The following is a 15623-nucleotide window of genomic DNA, read 5'->3' as shown; positions in this document are numbered from 1 at the left end:
ACATCTCATAGCTGAATATTCCTTTCACGACGCACTCACTTTGACGTACTGGTAAAGCACTCCGCAGTCCCGCCGCAGCATAAATTATTGAAACAGAGACTTGGCAGCCGGCCGGAGTGGCCGTGCGGTTCTAGGCGCTACAGTCTGGAGCCGAGCGACCGCTACGGTCGCAGGTTCGAATCCTGCCTTGGGCATGGATGTGTGTGATGTCCTTAGGTTTAATTAGTTCTAAGTTCTAGGCGACTGATGACCTCAGAGGTTAAGTCCCATAGTGCTCAGAGCCATTTGAACCCAAAGAGACTTGGCGATACCATCAGGTGCAGAGCCAAACCTAAAAAATATCCCTGGCTACTGTTTCCTTTTCCTTTACCAAAACAATTTAATATATTTGAACTGTGACAGATGTCGCAAACGAGCGAAGTACTTCTGCATTTATCTCTTAAAAGCATCAAGTCAAATTCATTCCACATATCAAATGTAATTTTTTTTTGAGTCATCAGTCTTCTGACTGGTTTTATGCGGCCTGCTACGAATTCGTCTCCTATGCCAACCACTTCATCTCAGAGTAGCAGGCCGCCCAGAGTGGCCCTGCGGTTCTAGGCCCTACAGTCTGGAACCGAGCGACCGCTACGGTCGCAGGTTCGAATCCTGGCTCCGGCATGGATGTGTGTGATGTCCTTAGGTTAGTTAGGTTTAAGTAGTTCTAAGTTCTAGGCGACTGATGACCTCAGAAGTTAAGTCGCATAGTGCTCAGAGCCATTTTTTTCAGAGTAGCACTTGCAACCTACGTCCTCAATCATTTGCTGGATGAATTCCAGTCCCTGTCTTCCTCTAAAGTTTCTGCCCTCTACAGCTCCCTCCAGTACCACGGAAGCCATTCCCTGATGTCTTAACAGATGTCCTATCATCCTGCCCCTTATCGTTGTCAGTGTTTCCCACACATCCCATTCCTCTCGGATTCTGCACAGAACCTCCTCATTCCTTACTATATCAGTCCACCTAATTTTCAACATTCTTCTGCAGCACCACATCTCAAATGCTTCGATTCTCTTCCGTTCTGGTTTTCCCACAGTCCATGTTTCACAACTATACAGTGCTGTGCTCCAAACGTACATTCTCAGAAATATCCTCCTCAAGTTAAGGCCCATGTTCGATACTAGTAGACTTCTCTTGGCCAGGAATGTTCTTTTTGCCATTGCTAGTCTGCTTTTGATGTCCTCTTTGGTTATTTTGCTGTCTAGGTAGCAGAATTCCTAAACCTGTAGTTAGTGACCATCTATCCTGATGTTAAGTTTCTCGCTGTTGTCATTTCTGTTACTTCTCATTACTTTCGTCTTTCTTCGATTCACTTTCAATCCATATTCTGTACTCATTAGTCTATTCATTCCGTTCTTGGATTTCTTCTTCACTTTCACGTAGGATAGGTATGTCCTCAGCGAATCGTTTCATTCATATCGTTTCACCTTGAATTTAATCCCATTCCTGAATCTTTCTTTTATTTCCATCATCGCTTCTTCGAGGTAGAGACTGAACAGTTGGGGGGCAGGATTACATCCCTGTTACACCCTTTTTAATCCGAGCACTTCGTTCTTGGTAGTCCACTCTTATTATTTTCTCTTGACGCTTGTACATATATATATTATTAACTGCAAAATGCGTATGAAACGTACGTAGAAAATACACGAATGTTTTTGGCGGGAATTATATATACTAGGGATGTGATGACATTCAAAATTTGCAGAGCGCTTACCGGCAAGTGTGCGAAACATCGTCGATATGGGCTTTCGGAGCCGAAGGCTCACTCGTTTAGCCTTGATTACTGCACGACACATACCTTTACGCCTCTCCTGGACCCATCAACACCATCACTGGACTGTTGATGACTGAAAACATGTTGCCTGGTCGGACCAGTCTGGTTTAAAATGGTATTGAGCGGATGGAGGGGTACGGGTATGGAGACAACCTCATGAATCCATGGACCCTGCATGTCAGCAAGGGACGGCTCAATCTGGTAGAGGCCCTATAATGGTGTGGGGCGTGCGCAGTTGGAATGATATGGGACTCCTGATACATATAGATACGACCCTGACAGGTAACACGTATCTAAGCATCCTGTCTGATGACCTGCATCCATTCATGTCCATTGTACATTTCGATGGACTTGTGAAATTCCAGCACGACAATGCGACACCCCACACGTCCAGAATTGGTACAGAGTGGCTCCAGGAACACTCTTCTGAGTTTAAACACTTCCATTCGCCACTGAACTCCTCAGAGACGAACGTTATTGAGCATATTTGGGATGCCTTGCAACGTGCTGTTCAGAAGAGATCTCCATCCCCCCGTACTCTTACGGATTTATGGACAGCCGTGCATGATACATGGAGTCAATTACTCAATTTCCTCCAGCACTACTTCAGACATTAGTCGAGTCCATGCCACGTCGCGCTGCGGCACTTCTGTGTGCTCGCGGTGCGGTGCGGCGCGGCACACTTCTTTTTACTGCCCTGCCAGTGTCCAGCAATGTTCATTTGTCTAGCTAAAAGCTGTAGCAGAAAATACTAGACCACTACTGTCTATTGCAGGTGCAACATACTTAGAATTGTCTGGTAAACGGGATGTGGCTAGCTACTCAAATAAAAGTTTTAACTTGGCAATGTAAATTTTCAGGTGTATTTTTACGATAAAGATCACAGTTAATACTGCCAAGTCCGTACTAAGTGGCAACACAATGTAAAGTTCATACGCACACCACAATCACACACGTAGCCAGTTTATGGTATTTACTTCCGTTACCGAAGTCAATAGAGTTCACCGGCTCGATTAGTTATGAAATTGCTCGCTCAAATGTTGTGCACTCTGCTCTACACGTAATACCTGTTCCAGTCTGAGATCGCACAACACGCCACGCGGTTTAAACTAACAGTCAAAAGAAATAATTTTTGATATTCCTTCCGAAATTCCACACGACTTCCACTATACCTTTCACTTAAATACACTTTGTACTACTTCGCGAACTCGTAATTAGCATTTTTCCGCGATTTTACAGTACTTTCGTCGGAGCTGCTTTCAATGAGATGTTACTAGTTCGAACCCTCAGCCCCGACCCCCCTAGATCACACCAAAGGCCTTGTTCCCAGCATATATTGGCGCGAGCCTGCATTTTTCTGAGTGGCTGATATCACAAACAGCAAATCAGGTTGCAGTGTTATCCTGCGCTAACCCGCGCTTTACTTCAATGACCAATCATAGTAAAACATTTCTTTCTATGGCGATTCCTAAATAAATAAATTTAGAAAAGTATCAAATATAAAATTACTCCTTCTGAAATTACCCATTAATTTGTGTTCTACTCACGATTTATTAGTACCGTAAACTGACTGCACATTTAATAATAGTAAATCTCCTGTATAGTTTAACTGGTACTTCGTGAATAAACAAAACAATTTTCATTTACTCCTGTTCTTCTTCACTCATAAAACACTCACACTGCTAATTAGTACACATATAAAACAATTATAATTATGCAAATACATTAAATATTAATCAAACATAACTTTGTTTTGACTACGACTGCTAGCAAATGTCCGTCAACTGCTGACCTCTGCCGCCTACTAGTACAAATACGTGCAACTCTGTAACACGGGTCCATGTCAGCTGGTGACATCTGTCGATGACTCATGCCTACAACGATATCGTCCTAACAAGTGACAGGAGCGATGCGAAGGCGCTACGCCTCAGCGGGGGCTCTACACGATATTAGGCAGTTGTACCACTTTCTTTGGCTGTTTAGTGGAGGGAGAGATTTGGGCAATTCGCGGTTTGTGAACGGTACCTACATGAAAGACTGGGGCCAGTTCCTCGCTAGGATGTCTCGACCAACATGGCAGTAGCGTGCAGCCTACCTTGGCAGCCACGTCCCCGGGTCCACAGCCGATGTCGAGGACGGGCAGTGCGGGCCTGCTCCAGCGCAGCAGCGGCCACACCTCGTCCAGCGCCCTGGCCGCCGCCGCCTCGATGGGACCACTGTACCTCCCGTACAGCTCAGGCTTGTCCATCACTCCTGAAACACAACAGGCGCCACAGGAGCATTTTGATTAGCGCAGCTAACACGGTGTGTTCAAAACGTCTCCTTTATAAACTCTTTTCCTCGGTGGTGGTACATTAATAAACATTACTGCAGATGCCATCTGTTGACGAATGCAGGCAATTATGAGGTGCTGGTTAGAGATACACGCCAACGACCGGTTCCCGTGAGATCACCAAAGTTAAGCGTTGTCAGGCTTGGCTGGCATTTGTATGGGTCACTGTACGGGTTGCCGGGTGCTGTTGGCAAGTGGGGTGCACTCAGCCCTTTTGAGGCCAATTGTGGAGCTACTTGACGGAGAAGTAGCGGTACCAAATGAGCCGTGGCGCCATTGAATTAGTAGACTGTTCTGTCTGGCGCCACTGGCTCAGGTGTCGTATCGACTATCCCTCTTGTGGCCCCATTGCCAATATCTGTGAGGAAGTGTTGGTATCTGTGGGCTGTGTCCTTTGAAGATCTTTGCTTGCCGATACATATACGGGGTTCGCTTGCAGGAGGGGGAGGCACAAAGTTTGGGGACTGGCGGTAGCATCGCGACAAGATGTGTCCACGAGGTCCGTGCGGCCGAAGCCACCAGCTGTGCAAGGAGGGTCTGCGCACAGCGAAGATACCGGAATACTTCACCGGGGTCAGCATCGACTAGAAGCAGCAGGCCGACATCTCGTCGGTTGGTTGGCTACATTCGTGTCGGACGACCGCGCGTGGCCTCGCTGCCCTCTTTAACCTGGCTTTCATCGGCACCACTCAGTAACCGCTGCGACGCACCGTGGATCCATGGAACTGCTTGCTGGTAAAGGGGAGTAACATTCTGTAATCCTCGTGGTCATTTGTTTCATTGTCTACCTGCTCTCCTTGTTATTTTCTGGTTTGTACCCGACCCTCAGAGTTTTACTCAAAGAATGGCTCTGAGCACCATGGGACTTAACTTCTGAGGTCATCAGTCCCCTAGAACTTAGAACTACTTAAATCTAACTAACCTAAGGACATCACACACATCCATGCCCGAGGCAGGATTCGAACCTGCGACCATAGTGGTCGTAAATATAGGCAGTAGTATTGTACTGAGACAGTAGTTGTAGTTTGAAAATTTGTCCCGCTATTATATTGCCTTTCCTTTCTGGTTTGTACCCGATCATTAATGTTCTAATTAATCAGCTCTTGGTCGTATACACAGCCGGAACAATTGTACTAAGGCACGGGTTGCCGTCAAACAAAAGAGGGACTTTGTGGTTAGAGATTCTTTGATTGTAATTCCATTTCTCAGTCATTAGTTATAATCTGAACAACCTGTGATACTAAGCTGATCGTTTCTGTGTTTGAAAGACCGAGTCATTATTGGTGTATTTTAGCTGGATCTTGTGGTTCTGCCGAGTGTGTTCTCTTGTAATAAGTGTTCAAAAGTAATTTTGTAAGACGTTGCTTCTGAGAGGTCTTAATAACTGACAATCATTTTAACTTTGAAAATATTAATAGCCAACTGTCACCAGGGCTTTAGTCGAAATAAAATTGTCAGACGGGACGGGTTGGGGTCCAGTCGCACCTTTGCCAATTGAACTTAAGAGGTTGGTTACTTTGAAGTAAGCCTTATCACTGTCATATTGTTTGCTAATCTGTTTAACCTTTAAGCACAGGTGCTTATCTTAACCCCGAACCTTGCGACATACAGCTTTCAAATTAAAAGTTAAGTCATCTGTTTTGAGTAACTGAATCACTCTTGTCATCAACGGTGCTTATATAGTTTTCCTTTGTTGCAGAGAGGCATGTACTAAGACAGACAGTGTCCAGCGCGGTAGTAAACACCGCAGTTTCACCCGATAACGGGCGGGCTGCAGGTCCGGCCGTCTTATAATCATTATCATATTATTTGCTATTTCGCAATACAGCACTTCAGATTTATTTTGCAATGATTAAAAGCTTATTCATCTTGAGGTTTGAAGTCAAAAGAATTTTGAAAATTTGTTCATTTTATTAAAGAAAATTTTGTGGTTAAAAGCTTCGATTATCTGTAAAACAAGTTTATATATTGTCAAATAGCCGGCCGGTGTGGCCGTGCGGTTCTAAGCGCGTCAGTTTGGAACCGCGTGACCGCCACGGTCGCAGGTTCGAATCCTGCCTCGGGCATGGATGTGTGTGATGTCCTTAGGTTAGTTAGGTTTACGTAGTTCTAAGTTCTAGGGGACTGATGACCTCAGTAGTTAAGTTCCATAGTGCTCAGAGCCATCTGAACCATTATTGTCAAATAAACAGGTTTTGAGAAAAGAAAGTTACATTGGTGCTTCCTCCCTTCCACGTTTTCCTGCATTCCAGTAAGTACCACGTATCACGAGTCTTGACAACTGGCAACGGCCAGGAGAGCAGTGTGCTGACCACATGCCTCTCCGTAACCGCGTGTGGTGACGCCTAAGGGTAAGGATGACACGGCGGCCGGTCGGTACTGTTGTCTCTTTAGGGCCTGTTTGGACGGCGTTTTTTGTTTGTTTGTCTGATTAGAGATACACAGGTAGGTAGTATTTCGCTTTGTTTGGAGAAGTAAATAAAATGGGTCATGGTCAAAAAGAAAACATAAATTTATTGAAGGAGAGAGAAACAGTCAATTAATTTTGTGAGATTAGTACACAGCGTGAACTACAAAATGTACTACAGCACCTGCGTGAAACGTCTGCCTGAAAGTTCTTTAGTTTGTCTCAAAGAAACAACAAACACAAGGAAAGCAACCCTGAGATAATGGTTGGCACAATGTGCATATTACTGTTTTCTTTGTAATTGTAACATATGATGGAAATGTGGTATCGATAGTTCCGATGCCACAGGGTAGGCGCACTCTCGTAGGTTGGAACTAAGGGAGCGGACGAATTATGCCGACCACAGCACCCTCTAGCCGACGCTGTGGAGCTCCACGAGCGCTGCTCTGCTTTCTGCCCTAGTTGATCAAGAGCAAACGACTTAGCAACTTAGCTTCTACTTGTAGGGGAGCTAGCCATTATAGACTTTGCCTTTGTAACTTCTGGTAACTGTTAGCTTTGATACGTGAACAGCTTCGCACCTACGTGATCATCTGTACCAAAAGTTAAGTAATGTGTTTGTATATGTTTATACAACAGTAAAGGTGCTTTAACTTTACTTGCAGTACCGAAGTGCTTTGCCTCACCTGCTCCTACTCTCTTCCTTCATTTGGTCTATTTTAAAGATCTCAGGAGCAGACCCACGCGCCGCCTTCCAGGAGTGATACAAAAGAAAAGACTTTAATTATTTCAGAATGCGTTTCGTTAAGAGCGACAGGAATCATTTTAGGCACAGTCAAAATGTTGTGTACCAAGCGAGAGAGAAACAGTGAATACCAAGTGAGGCTGCCGTCACGAATGCAGGCCAGTCGTCAGCCGCCTCTCACAAGGGAAGCTCCCCATCGCACCTCCCTCAGATTTAGTGGACAGCCCGGCAAAAACTGAACACAGATCAAGCACGAAAAAAGGAAGAAAGTGCACTCAACTGCAAAAAAAAGCAAAATAAAAACAGCGAACGGTGCAAGCTTAACAAGTGCTAGGTTAAGCGAAACAGAACAGCCGCGGCGTTGCGGTTAACTGCCGGCACGGTAGCTCAGCGTAGCCGACAAGGTAACTCAGCGTGTTCGGTCAGAGAGTTAGCTGCCCGCTGCAATAAAAAAACTGAGGTAATGGATCAACCACGAACTGAATCAGGTGTCTTCCGACGTCCGCACCGAGCAGATCCAACGAACGAAAACGAACAAAATGAGATTAAAAAAAAAAGCGTATTCGGTCAGAGAGCCGGTTGGCCTCTGTAATAAAAAAAACCGAGTGGAAGGATCAACAAAACAAACTTGAACGGATGTCATTGTGACGTCCGCAACGACCAAACACAATGTTCAACAACGAACAAAATGCAATAATAATAATAAGAATAATAATAATAAAAGTGGTCAAGGTGTTGTACTACAAAGCGGACGAGCTGGATTCAATATTTCTGTGTCTTTTATTTTTATTTGTTCCTTTTTTTTCACAAAATTATGAACGGTCCGCCCGATCACTGAAATGTTTATTCGCTTTCTGTCATCCTCGCAGTTGTCATATTATATATTGGTTATAGAATATGAGTCATGGGGTACGAATACATTACCGTCGCAAGTAAATGTGACGAATAGTGAGAGAAGGCGACATCCCACTTAGACGTCTCACAGAAACGAAAACAAGAAATAAACGACTGTGAACTATGTTACAACAAAGGAATTCAAGAGCCAAAATTCCAAAACGAAACTCTAAAAACGTTAAAAACATAAATTTTGATAGAGCGCAAAGAAATTGTGTGATTGGGAAACTGTTGCGTTCATTTGTTGCAGCCTATGTGACAAACTGTTACGTTTTCATCATTTCCTCGGGATTGGTCACGTTCAACACCTAAATTGGACAAGGAGGCATGTTTCACTCGGTCACAAGATTAGATGCGTCGATAAGCGATTTCTATTATATGACACACGTACTATCACTGATGCCGTGTATAACACACCAGAAGTGTGGAGGATTCGGTTGATTTCCCACCTTGTCATCAAACGTTTGCAGTTCCCTTTCGGAAGCCACTTCCTATCGGCTGCTAATAGAGTCCGTGGCAGAATCAACTTTCATTATAGGTCCCTTCCTGTTGGAAACGGACGATAAACCATGACACACACACAAAATTGAATCTGGCGAACAGCGGAAAAAAATATTGACAGGAGCGAACTTTAAACACTGCTCGCCCACCTCGTAGTCCAACACCGAGAACTTTCTGTTTTCATGCTTGATCTGCGTTCAATCTTTGGCGGGCTGTCCCGTGGTCTCTCTTACCACTCAAACTGACGGGGATGCGATGGGTAGTTTCCTTGTCATCTCCGTGCAGCAGGCTCAAGGTGTCGCTCACAAACACGGACAGCTTCCTGCTTCTGTGTCACTTCCTCCAGCACGTAGGGAGTGCTGCCAACCAGGGGCTACATTGCTTCCGCTTTGTATCGGCAGAACTGGAATTCCTTCTGCCGACAGTCACCAAACCATGAATACTAAGTCAATGATGACGGAGCCGTTGGACAGCTCAGCTAATACCTGCAGTCAGCTCAGTACACTACTCTGAAGACTATCTTCCGACATAGCAGTTTTTATTTATGGAGAAATTTGACCATTATCACAGTATCTACACATTACAACCAGTTATAGCTATAGTTATAGACTGCCAAGAGACAACAAATTTATTTAGACATCTCTGTATTAGGTTTAGGACGTCAGCTGCCACACATCAGAGAGTACCAATGTTAAGTACTATTTGTAACATATTCCTACTAAATGTTATTTATTATTTCTTGTTGCACTGCCACACTTCTATTATAGTATCACCCTATCAAACAAGTGTTAATCAGCAAGCGCGCAAACGTGCAATCGACTACTAAGCAAACCCTTTTCTGTTAATGTGGATGTTTCAGCTGAGTCAGTGGTAGCGTTCAGTTACTGAGTTCACATTTTGGCGACGTGAAAGACTTCACAAATTGATAATGAAGTTCACCAGTCAACATTTTGTGCAACGAGAAACAACCCGAAAATACTGATCAATGCAAACCCACAGCATTCCTGTCAACTTTTGGATGACAAGTAAAAAGAAACAATACTGAAAAAGGACGAAGAATACTCAGCAGGACAAATTTTATTTTTACGTGATTTAGAGTGCATAATTCTCTACAACGATCTTTGTGGCAACATTGCGTGGCTTTATCCTATGAGTGTTACATTCTACGATTGCTAATCCATTTCCTTTCCGGGAAGATTTTTTATAAATTTTGTAAAACTGTTCTGAGACACGGTCCAAGAAGTTATCGTCCTACAATAACCACTGAATTTACTGCAACAATTGTCAGCAAGCCAGGAGCTCACCGTGGCGCACTGGGCCCGACTTGAAGCTTGAAGAGAGCAAGGTCATGGCCAATGACAACAACCACTGCAGTTAAAGACGCAGTTGCGTTCTGAAACAACTACGTCCAGCGACTAAAAGAGCATAACCTGAGGCATCAGATATCAGGTGATGTGTAAAGAAAAACATTTTTACTAGATATGCACGCCTCCACTGTATTTCATCTTTATCAGAAACTGTCACCTACTTGTGAACCAATGACTCTCTCATATCCTGAAACTGAGGGAACGTTGTTGCTGCCAGACACAGATATTTTCGACTTTCAAGAAGTCAGATCAAAGCTATAACTAGTGGACCAGCGCCTGACCCGGGAATGAAAATTTCATTGACAAAATGATCAACGTAAGAAATCTTATGCAGATTCACTAAATCGTGACATGCTTGTCATGCACTCCCCTGACAATCAATCAGAAAAGAGCCTGCTTAGTCCAAGAAATGTGTCGTCACAAAATTATTTGCCGCTCATTTGGGTGTGCAAACCAACACACGCTGGAGTAATACAGTGCGACGATGCTGACGTCTTCATTGTGTACAAACAGTGGGCATCGCCAAGCAGGCAGCAGAGCCGCACGTGGAAAAAAAACACGGAGTGCGCTCGCTACTCGAATGAAACAGTGATAAAAAGTTTAGAAATTATAAAATACAATGTTGTTGTAATTGCTGTAAAAAAATTCAAATGGCTCTGAGCACTATGGGACTTAACATCTGTGGTCATCAGTCCCCTAGAACTTAGAACTACTTAAACCTAACTAACCTAAGGACATCACACACATCCATGCCCGAGGCAGGATTCGAACCTGCGACCGTAGCGGTCACGCGGTTCCAGACTGAAGCGCCTGGAATTGCTGTAAAAAGACCAGTTACCGGGCTGAGGTGTGTAAAGCGAAAGTACAACCGAGAAACGCAGAAGACACCCAAGCATACTGCAGTAGTTAAAAGTAGAAAGTCAGGTACTATTCGTAACGAACATTTGCAAATTCAAAAACTTTCACGGATGATACGTCACGTGAATTCTATCTCTGCTGGCATTAACAAGTCGTTAGCTATAACTCTTCCAGTTAACAAAGTGCCTGTCAAAACTCAAATTGACACAGAGTCGTCAATTTCAATTGTATACCTGTAGACGTGCTGAATGTTAGGAATGCCGAAGTTAACGGACTGCAAGTTCGCTGTTCAGCTGCTGGAATCAGGAGATTCCTGTGAAAAGACAATTTCCAAACAATGCTACGTATAAACAACTTACGAAACGAGCTACGTCGGTAATTGTAAATTCCGATAATCCAACCAATTTACTGGGTCTTGAACTCGTGAATGCTTTAGTCTTCATCATTCACGAGTGAGCAAATCATATTTCAACAGACATTCCAAATAGAAACTTAAATCAGCTGTTGCAAAAAATATGTTGAGATATTTTCCGGAGCAACAAGCAGTATCAAAGGTTACAAGGACCTCGTTAGACTGAAGAATGCGGTTTCGAAATTTTTCAAAACACGCAACATTCCTTTTATGTTGAAAGAGAAAGTAAAGTAAGAAGTCGACTGCCTTGAACAGAATGAGGCTATAGAACCAGTAACTAGGTGCTAAGGAGCAACGGCGATCGTAGTTCTATAGATTCCAAACGGCTGCCTTCGCACCTGCGGAGTTCATGAAGATGCAGTTAATTCTCGCGATATTATCGATTCATAATGTGTTCCCAAGACGGTAGAATGGATGCCAAAATTTGCTGGTTGTGTGTAAACCATCAATCTACACACATCAAAAAAAGTCTTGCATCACCTCGGTTCCCAGAACTCCTGAAGATAGACGTTGACTGTAGATATTGTATCACAGACACAGTCCCTTTGACTGTCCAGAGATGTCTCTAAACCCGCCCAAAGATGTAAACAACCATGCATGACCAGTGCCTATTAGACGGAGGGGGTCCGACAGCCGATCAGTTCTAGTCATTCCACCGGGAAGGAGGTTCACAGCTCGTTTTGTCTGCAGTTCAACCATGCCTAGACGGTCAGTACTGCGGTTCGATCGCGACTGCATTGTTACTTTGTGCCAGGAAGGGTTCTCAACAAGGGAAGTGCCCAGGCGTCTCGAAGTGAACCAAAGCGATGTTATTCGGACATGGAGGAGAGCCAGAGAGACAGGAACTGTCGATGTTATGCCTCGTTCAGACCGCCCAAGGGCTTATTACCACAGTGGATGACCGTTACCTACAGATTATGGCTCGGGGGAACCCTGACAGCAACGGCACCATGTTGAATAATGCTTTTCGTGCAGTCACAGGACGTCGTGTTACGACTCAAACTGTGCGCAATAGCTGCATGATGCGCAACTTCACTCCCGACGTCCATGACGAGGTCAGTCTTTACAACCACGACACCATACAGCGCGGTACAGATGGGCCCAACAACATGCCGAATGGACCGCTCAGGACTGGCATTACGTTCTCTTCACCGATGAGTGTCGAATATGCCTTCAACCAGACAATTGTCGGAGACGTGTTTGGAGGCAACCCGATCAGGCTGAACGCCTTAGACACACTGTCCAGCGAGTGCAGTAAGGTGGAGGTACCCTGCTGTTTTGGGGTGGCATTATGTGGGACCGACGTACGCCGCTGGTGGCCATGGAAGGCGCCGTAACGGCTGTACGATACGTGAATGCCATCCTCCGACCGATAGTGCAATCATATCGGCAGGATATTGGCGAGGCATTCGTGCACATCCTGTGAATTACTTCGTTCAGGACAACGACATCGCTCGACTAGAGAGGCCAGCATGTTCAACAGACATGAACCCTATCGAACATGCATGGTACAGATTGAAAAGGGACGACGTGACCCACCACTCTGAAGGATCTACGCCGAATCGCCTTTGAGGAGTGGGACAATCTAGACCAAGAGTGCCTTGATGAGCTTTTGGATAGTATGCCACGACAAATACAGGCATGCGTCAATGCAATAGGACGTGCTACTGGGTATTAGAGGTACCGGTGTGTACAGCTATCTGGACCACCACCTCTGAAGGTCTCGCTTTATGGTGGTACTACATGCAATGTGTGGTTTTGATGAACAATAAAAATGGTGGAAATGACGTTTATGTTGATCTCTATTCCAATTTTCTGTACAGGTTCCGTAACTCTCGGAACCGAGGTGATGCAAAACTTTTTTTGATGTGTGTAGATCTTAAACAAGCATATTTGCAAGGCTCTTGGTACGCAGACACGCAGATTTATGGTAATAAATATTCCATTTGGTCTCTATCATTACAGACGTTTGCCGTTCGGAATAACCAGAGCATTGAGTTTGTTGCGGCAGTATGCAGAACAATTAATTCCGAAAGCTGCGAACTACCTTGTTGACATAATTGTCTCGGTTACAACTCCACAGCAACTCTTGCAGAATTTGTAATTTATTTTCCAAAATTCTGAAAGTGGCAAATTTAAAATGCAACAAGGCCAAGTGTATCTTCCTTCAATGTGAAGCCCAATATCTAGGCCACATACTGTCTGCACGTGGCATCAAGCCCACGCTGCAAAACACTGACACCATTAAAAACCTTGCGGCTCGAGAGGACGTCAAGCAATTGCGATCCATACTAGGACAAATAAATTATTATCGGAAGTTTCTGTCTCATGAGGCTTCCATCTGTGAACTACTGTGTATGTCATATTAACAGAATCTTCCGTCGGTTCTTGGTAGAACAACATTATAATAAATGAAAAGTTACCTTAAGGCACCACATTGAACAGGAACAGTGGATACCAAAGTGCATTTTATAAATTGGGACGCTGTTTGTTCGATGTAAAATATCTTACGACATACAACCTGAGCAAAATGCTTAGAATTGCGGCAGATGCTGCAGACTGTAGCATACGAGCAGTTCTCTCACATCGACATCATGATTTTGAATGACAAATTGAGTTCGCACAAACAAATTACAGTCACATCTCTTTTGCAGTCAAGAAATATCATGATTACATTTATGTACGTAAAGTGATCCTCCTCACCGACCACACACCGGTAGTGGCTATGCTACGACCGAACAGTACTGTTCCTACACGGACAGCTCAACGACCGAGCGAGGTGGCGCAGTGGTTAGCACACTGGACTCGCATTCGGGAGGACGACAGTTCAAACCCACGTCCACCCATCCAGTGTTAGGTTTTCCATGATTTCCCCAAGTCGCTCCTGGCAGATGCTGGGATAGTTCCTTTCAAAGGGCACGGCCGATTCCCTTCCCCATCCCGGACGCAATCTGAGACTGTGCTCCGTCTCTAATGACCTCGATCTCTAATGGACGATAAATCCAATCTCCCTTCCTTCCTTCCTCAGCTCAACGTTTGCAGCGTTGAGTGTTACTTCTGTGGAACTATGGGTATGAAACGTTGTTCAGGTCTACAGAACAACACTCGAACACGGATTTACTGTCACATTGCCAACAGTGCAAGACAAAAAGTCTGATCATTAGGCCAAACTTGTGTCTACAAATCTATGAGGCCTAGGAGCAGGTAAACAAAAATCTGGAGCTGAACCACTAGTATCTGAGTAGCTATCGATAGTTTGATCGCATTGGACAACCCGAGAATAGGGGCGAGGCGCCATGCTGGCGTGTTCTGCGGCACTCGCGTCATCGGTGCCCGAGGAATGAGACACTCCCAAGGCTACCCAGACACTAGACATACCGCGAGTCATCGTGTCAAGGACTTTGGGAGCAGCCATCGCCACCAGAGCCTACTGACCTTGGCAAGGCATGTAGATGGCACGGGACGCCGTCAAATGCCGCAGGTTGCAACGAATCAGCCGTCGTTCTAACAACGATCTTCTAATGGCCACCATCAACTGTGTGTGGGACTTGACTGCTAAGGTCATCAGTCCCTAAGCTTACACACTACTTTAACCCCAAATTATCCTAAGGACAAACAGACACACCCATGCCCGAAGGAGGACTCGAACTTTCGCCGGGACCAACCGCACAGTCCATGACTGCAGCGCATCAGACCGCTCGGCTAATCCCGCACGGCTATCCACCATCCAGAACCAACTCTTCGCTATGGCGACCAGGATTATCGCCACTCAGAGGTATATCTAATCAACATATTAGCATAGGCTCACGAACAACGCTATGGAAAAACGTCACCTGAAGCGGTAAGTCGTGGTACAAGTTGGCATGCACCAATGGCAGTATACAAAGCAAGGAGCGATATCGAGAGTGGATCTCAGATTAGTTCCTTATCTATAGATGTGCACGAGGCTTTTGACACTGTCCTTCAGAAGCGGCTTCAGAAGCGGCTTCTAATCTCAATTGCGTACCTACGGAATATCGCCGCAGTTGTGTCACTGAATTCGTTATTTCCTGTCTGATAGGTCACAGTTCGTAGTAATTGATGTAAAGTTATCCAGTAAAACTGGAATGATATCTCACGTTTCACAGGGAAGTGTTCTAGGCCTGCAGCTGTTCCTTATCTGTATAAACGATTTATGAGTCAATCTGAGCAGCCCTCTTACATGGTTTGCAACAGATGCTGTCATTTACAGTCTGTTGAAGTCTTCAGAAGATCAACACCGATTAGAAAATGACTTAGACATGATATCTGTATGTTA

The 15623-nt window shown here is 44.8% G+C and overlaps 1 protein-coding gene across 1 annotated transcript in view; it reads right to left on the bottom strand.

The window, feature by feature from the left end:
• LOC126456473 (juvenile hormone acid O-methyltransferase-like) overlaps positions 1-10039 on the bottom strand; it is a 90065-nt gene extending 80026 nt beyond the window's left edge. The window contains exons 1-2 of the mRNA XM_050092223.1: positions 9994-10039; positions 3906-4063 (exon numbers count right to left, since the gene is read on the bottom strand). Of these exons, the coding sequence (XP_049948180.1) occupies positions 3906-4063; positions 9994-10039 (204 nt within the window). The remainder of the gene's footprint in view (positions 1-3905; positions 4064-9993) is intronic.
• Between the last annotated feature and the right edge of the window lie 5584 nt (positions 10040-15623).

This window comes from Schistocerca serialis, chromosome 2 (assembly GCF_023864345.2).
Source record: "Schistocerca serialis cubense isolate TAMUIC-IGC-003099 chromosome 2, iqSchSeri2.2, whole genome shotgun sequence".
NCBI lineage: Eukaryota > Metazoa > Arthropoda > Insecta > Orthoptera > Acrididae > Schistocerca > Schistocerca serialis.
Note: the sequence above shows the minus strand (reverse complement) of the source record. Positions and strands in the feature narration are given on the sequence as shown.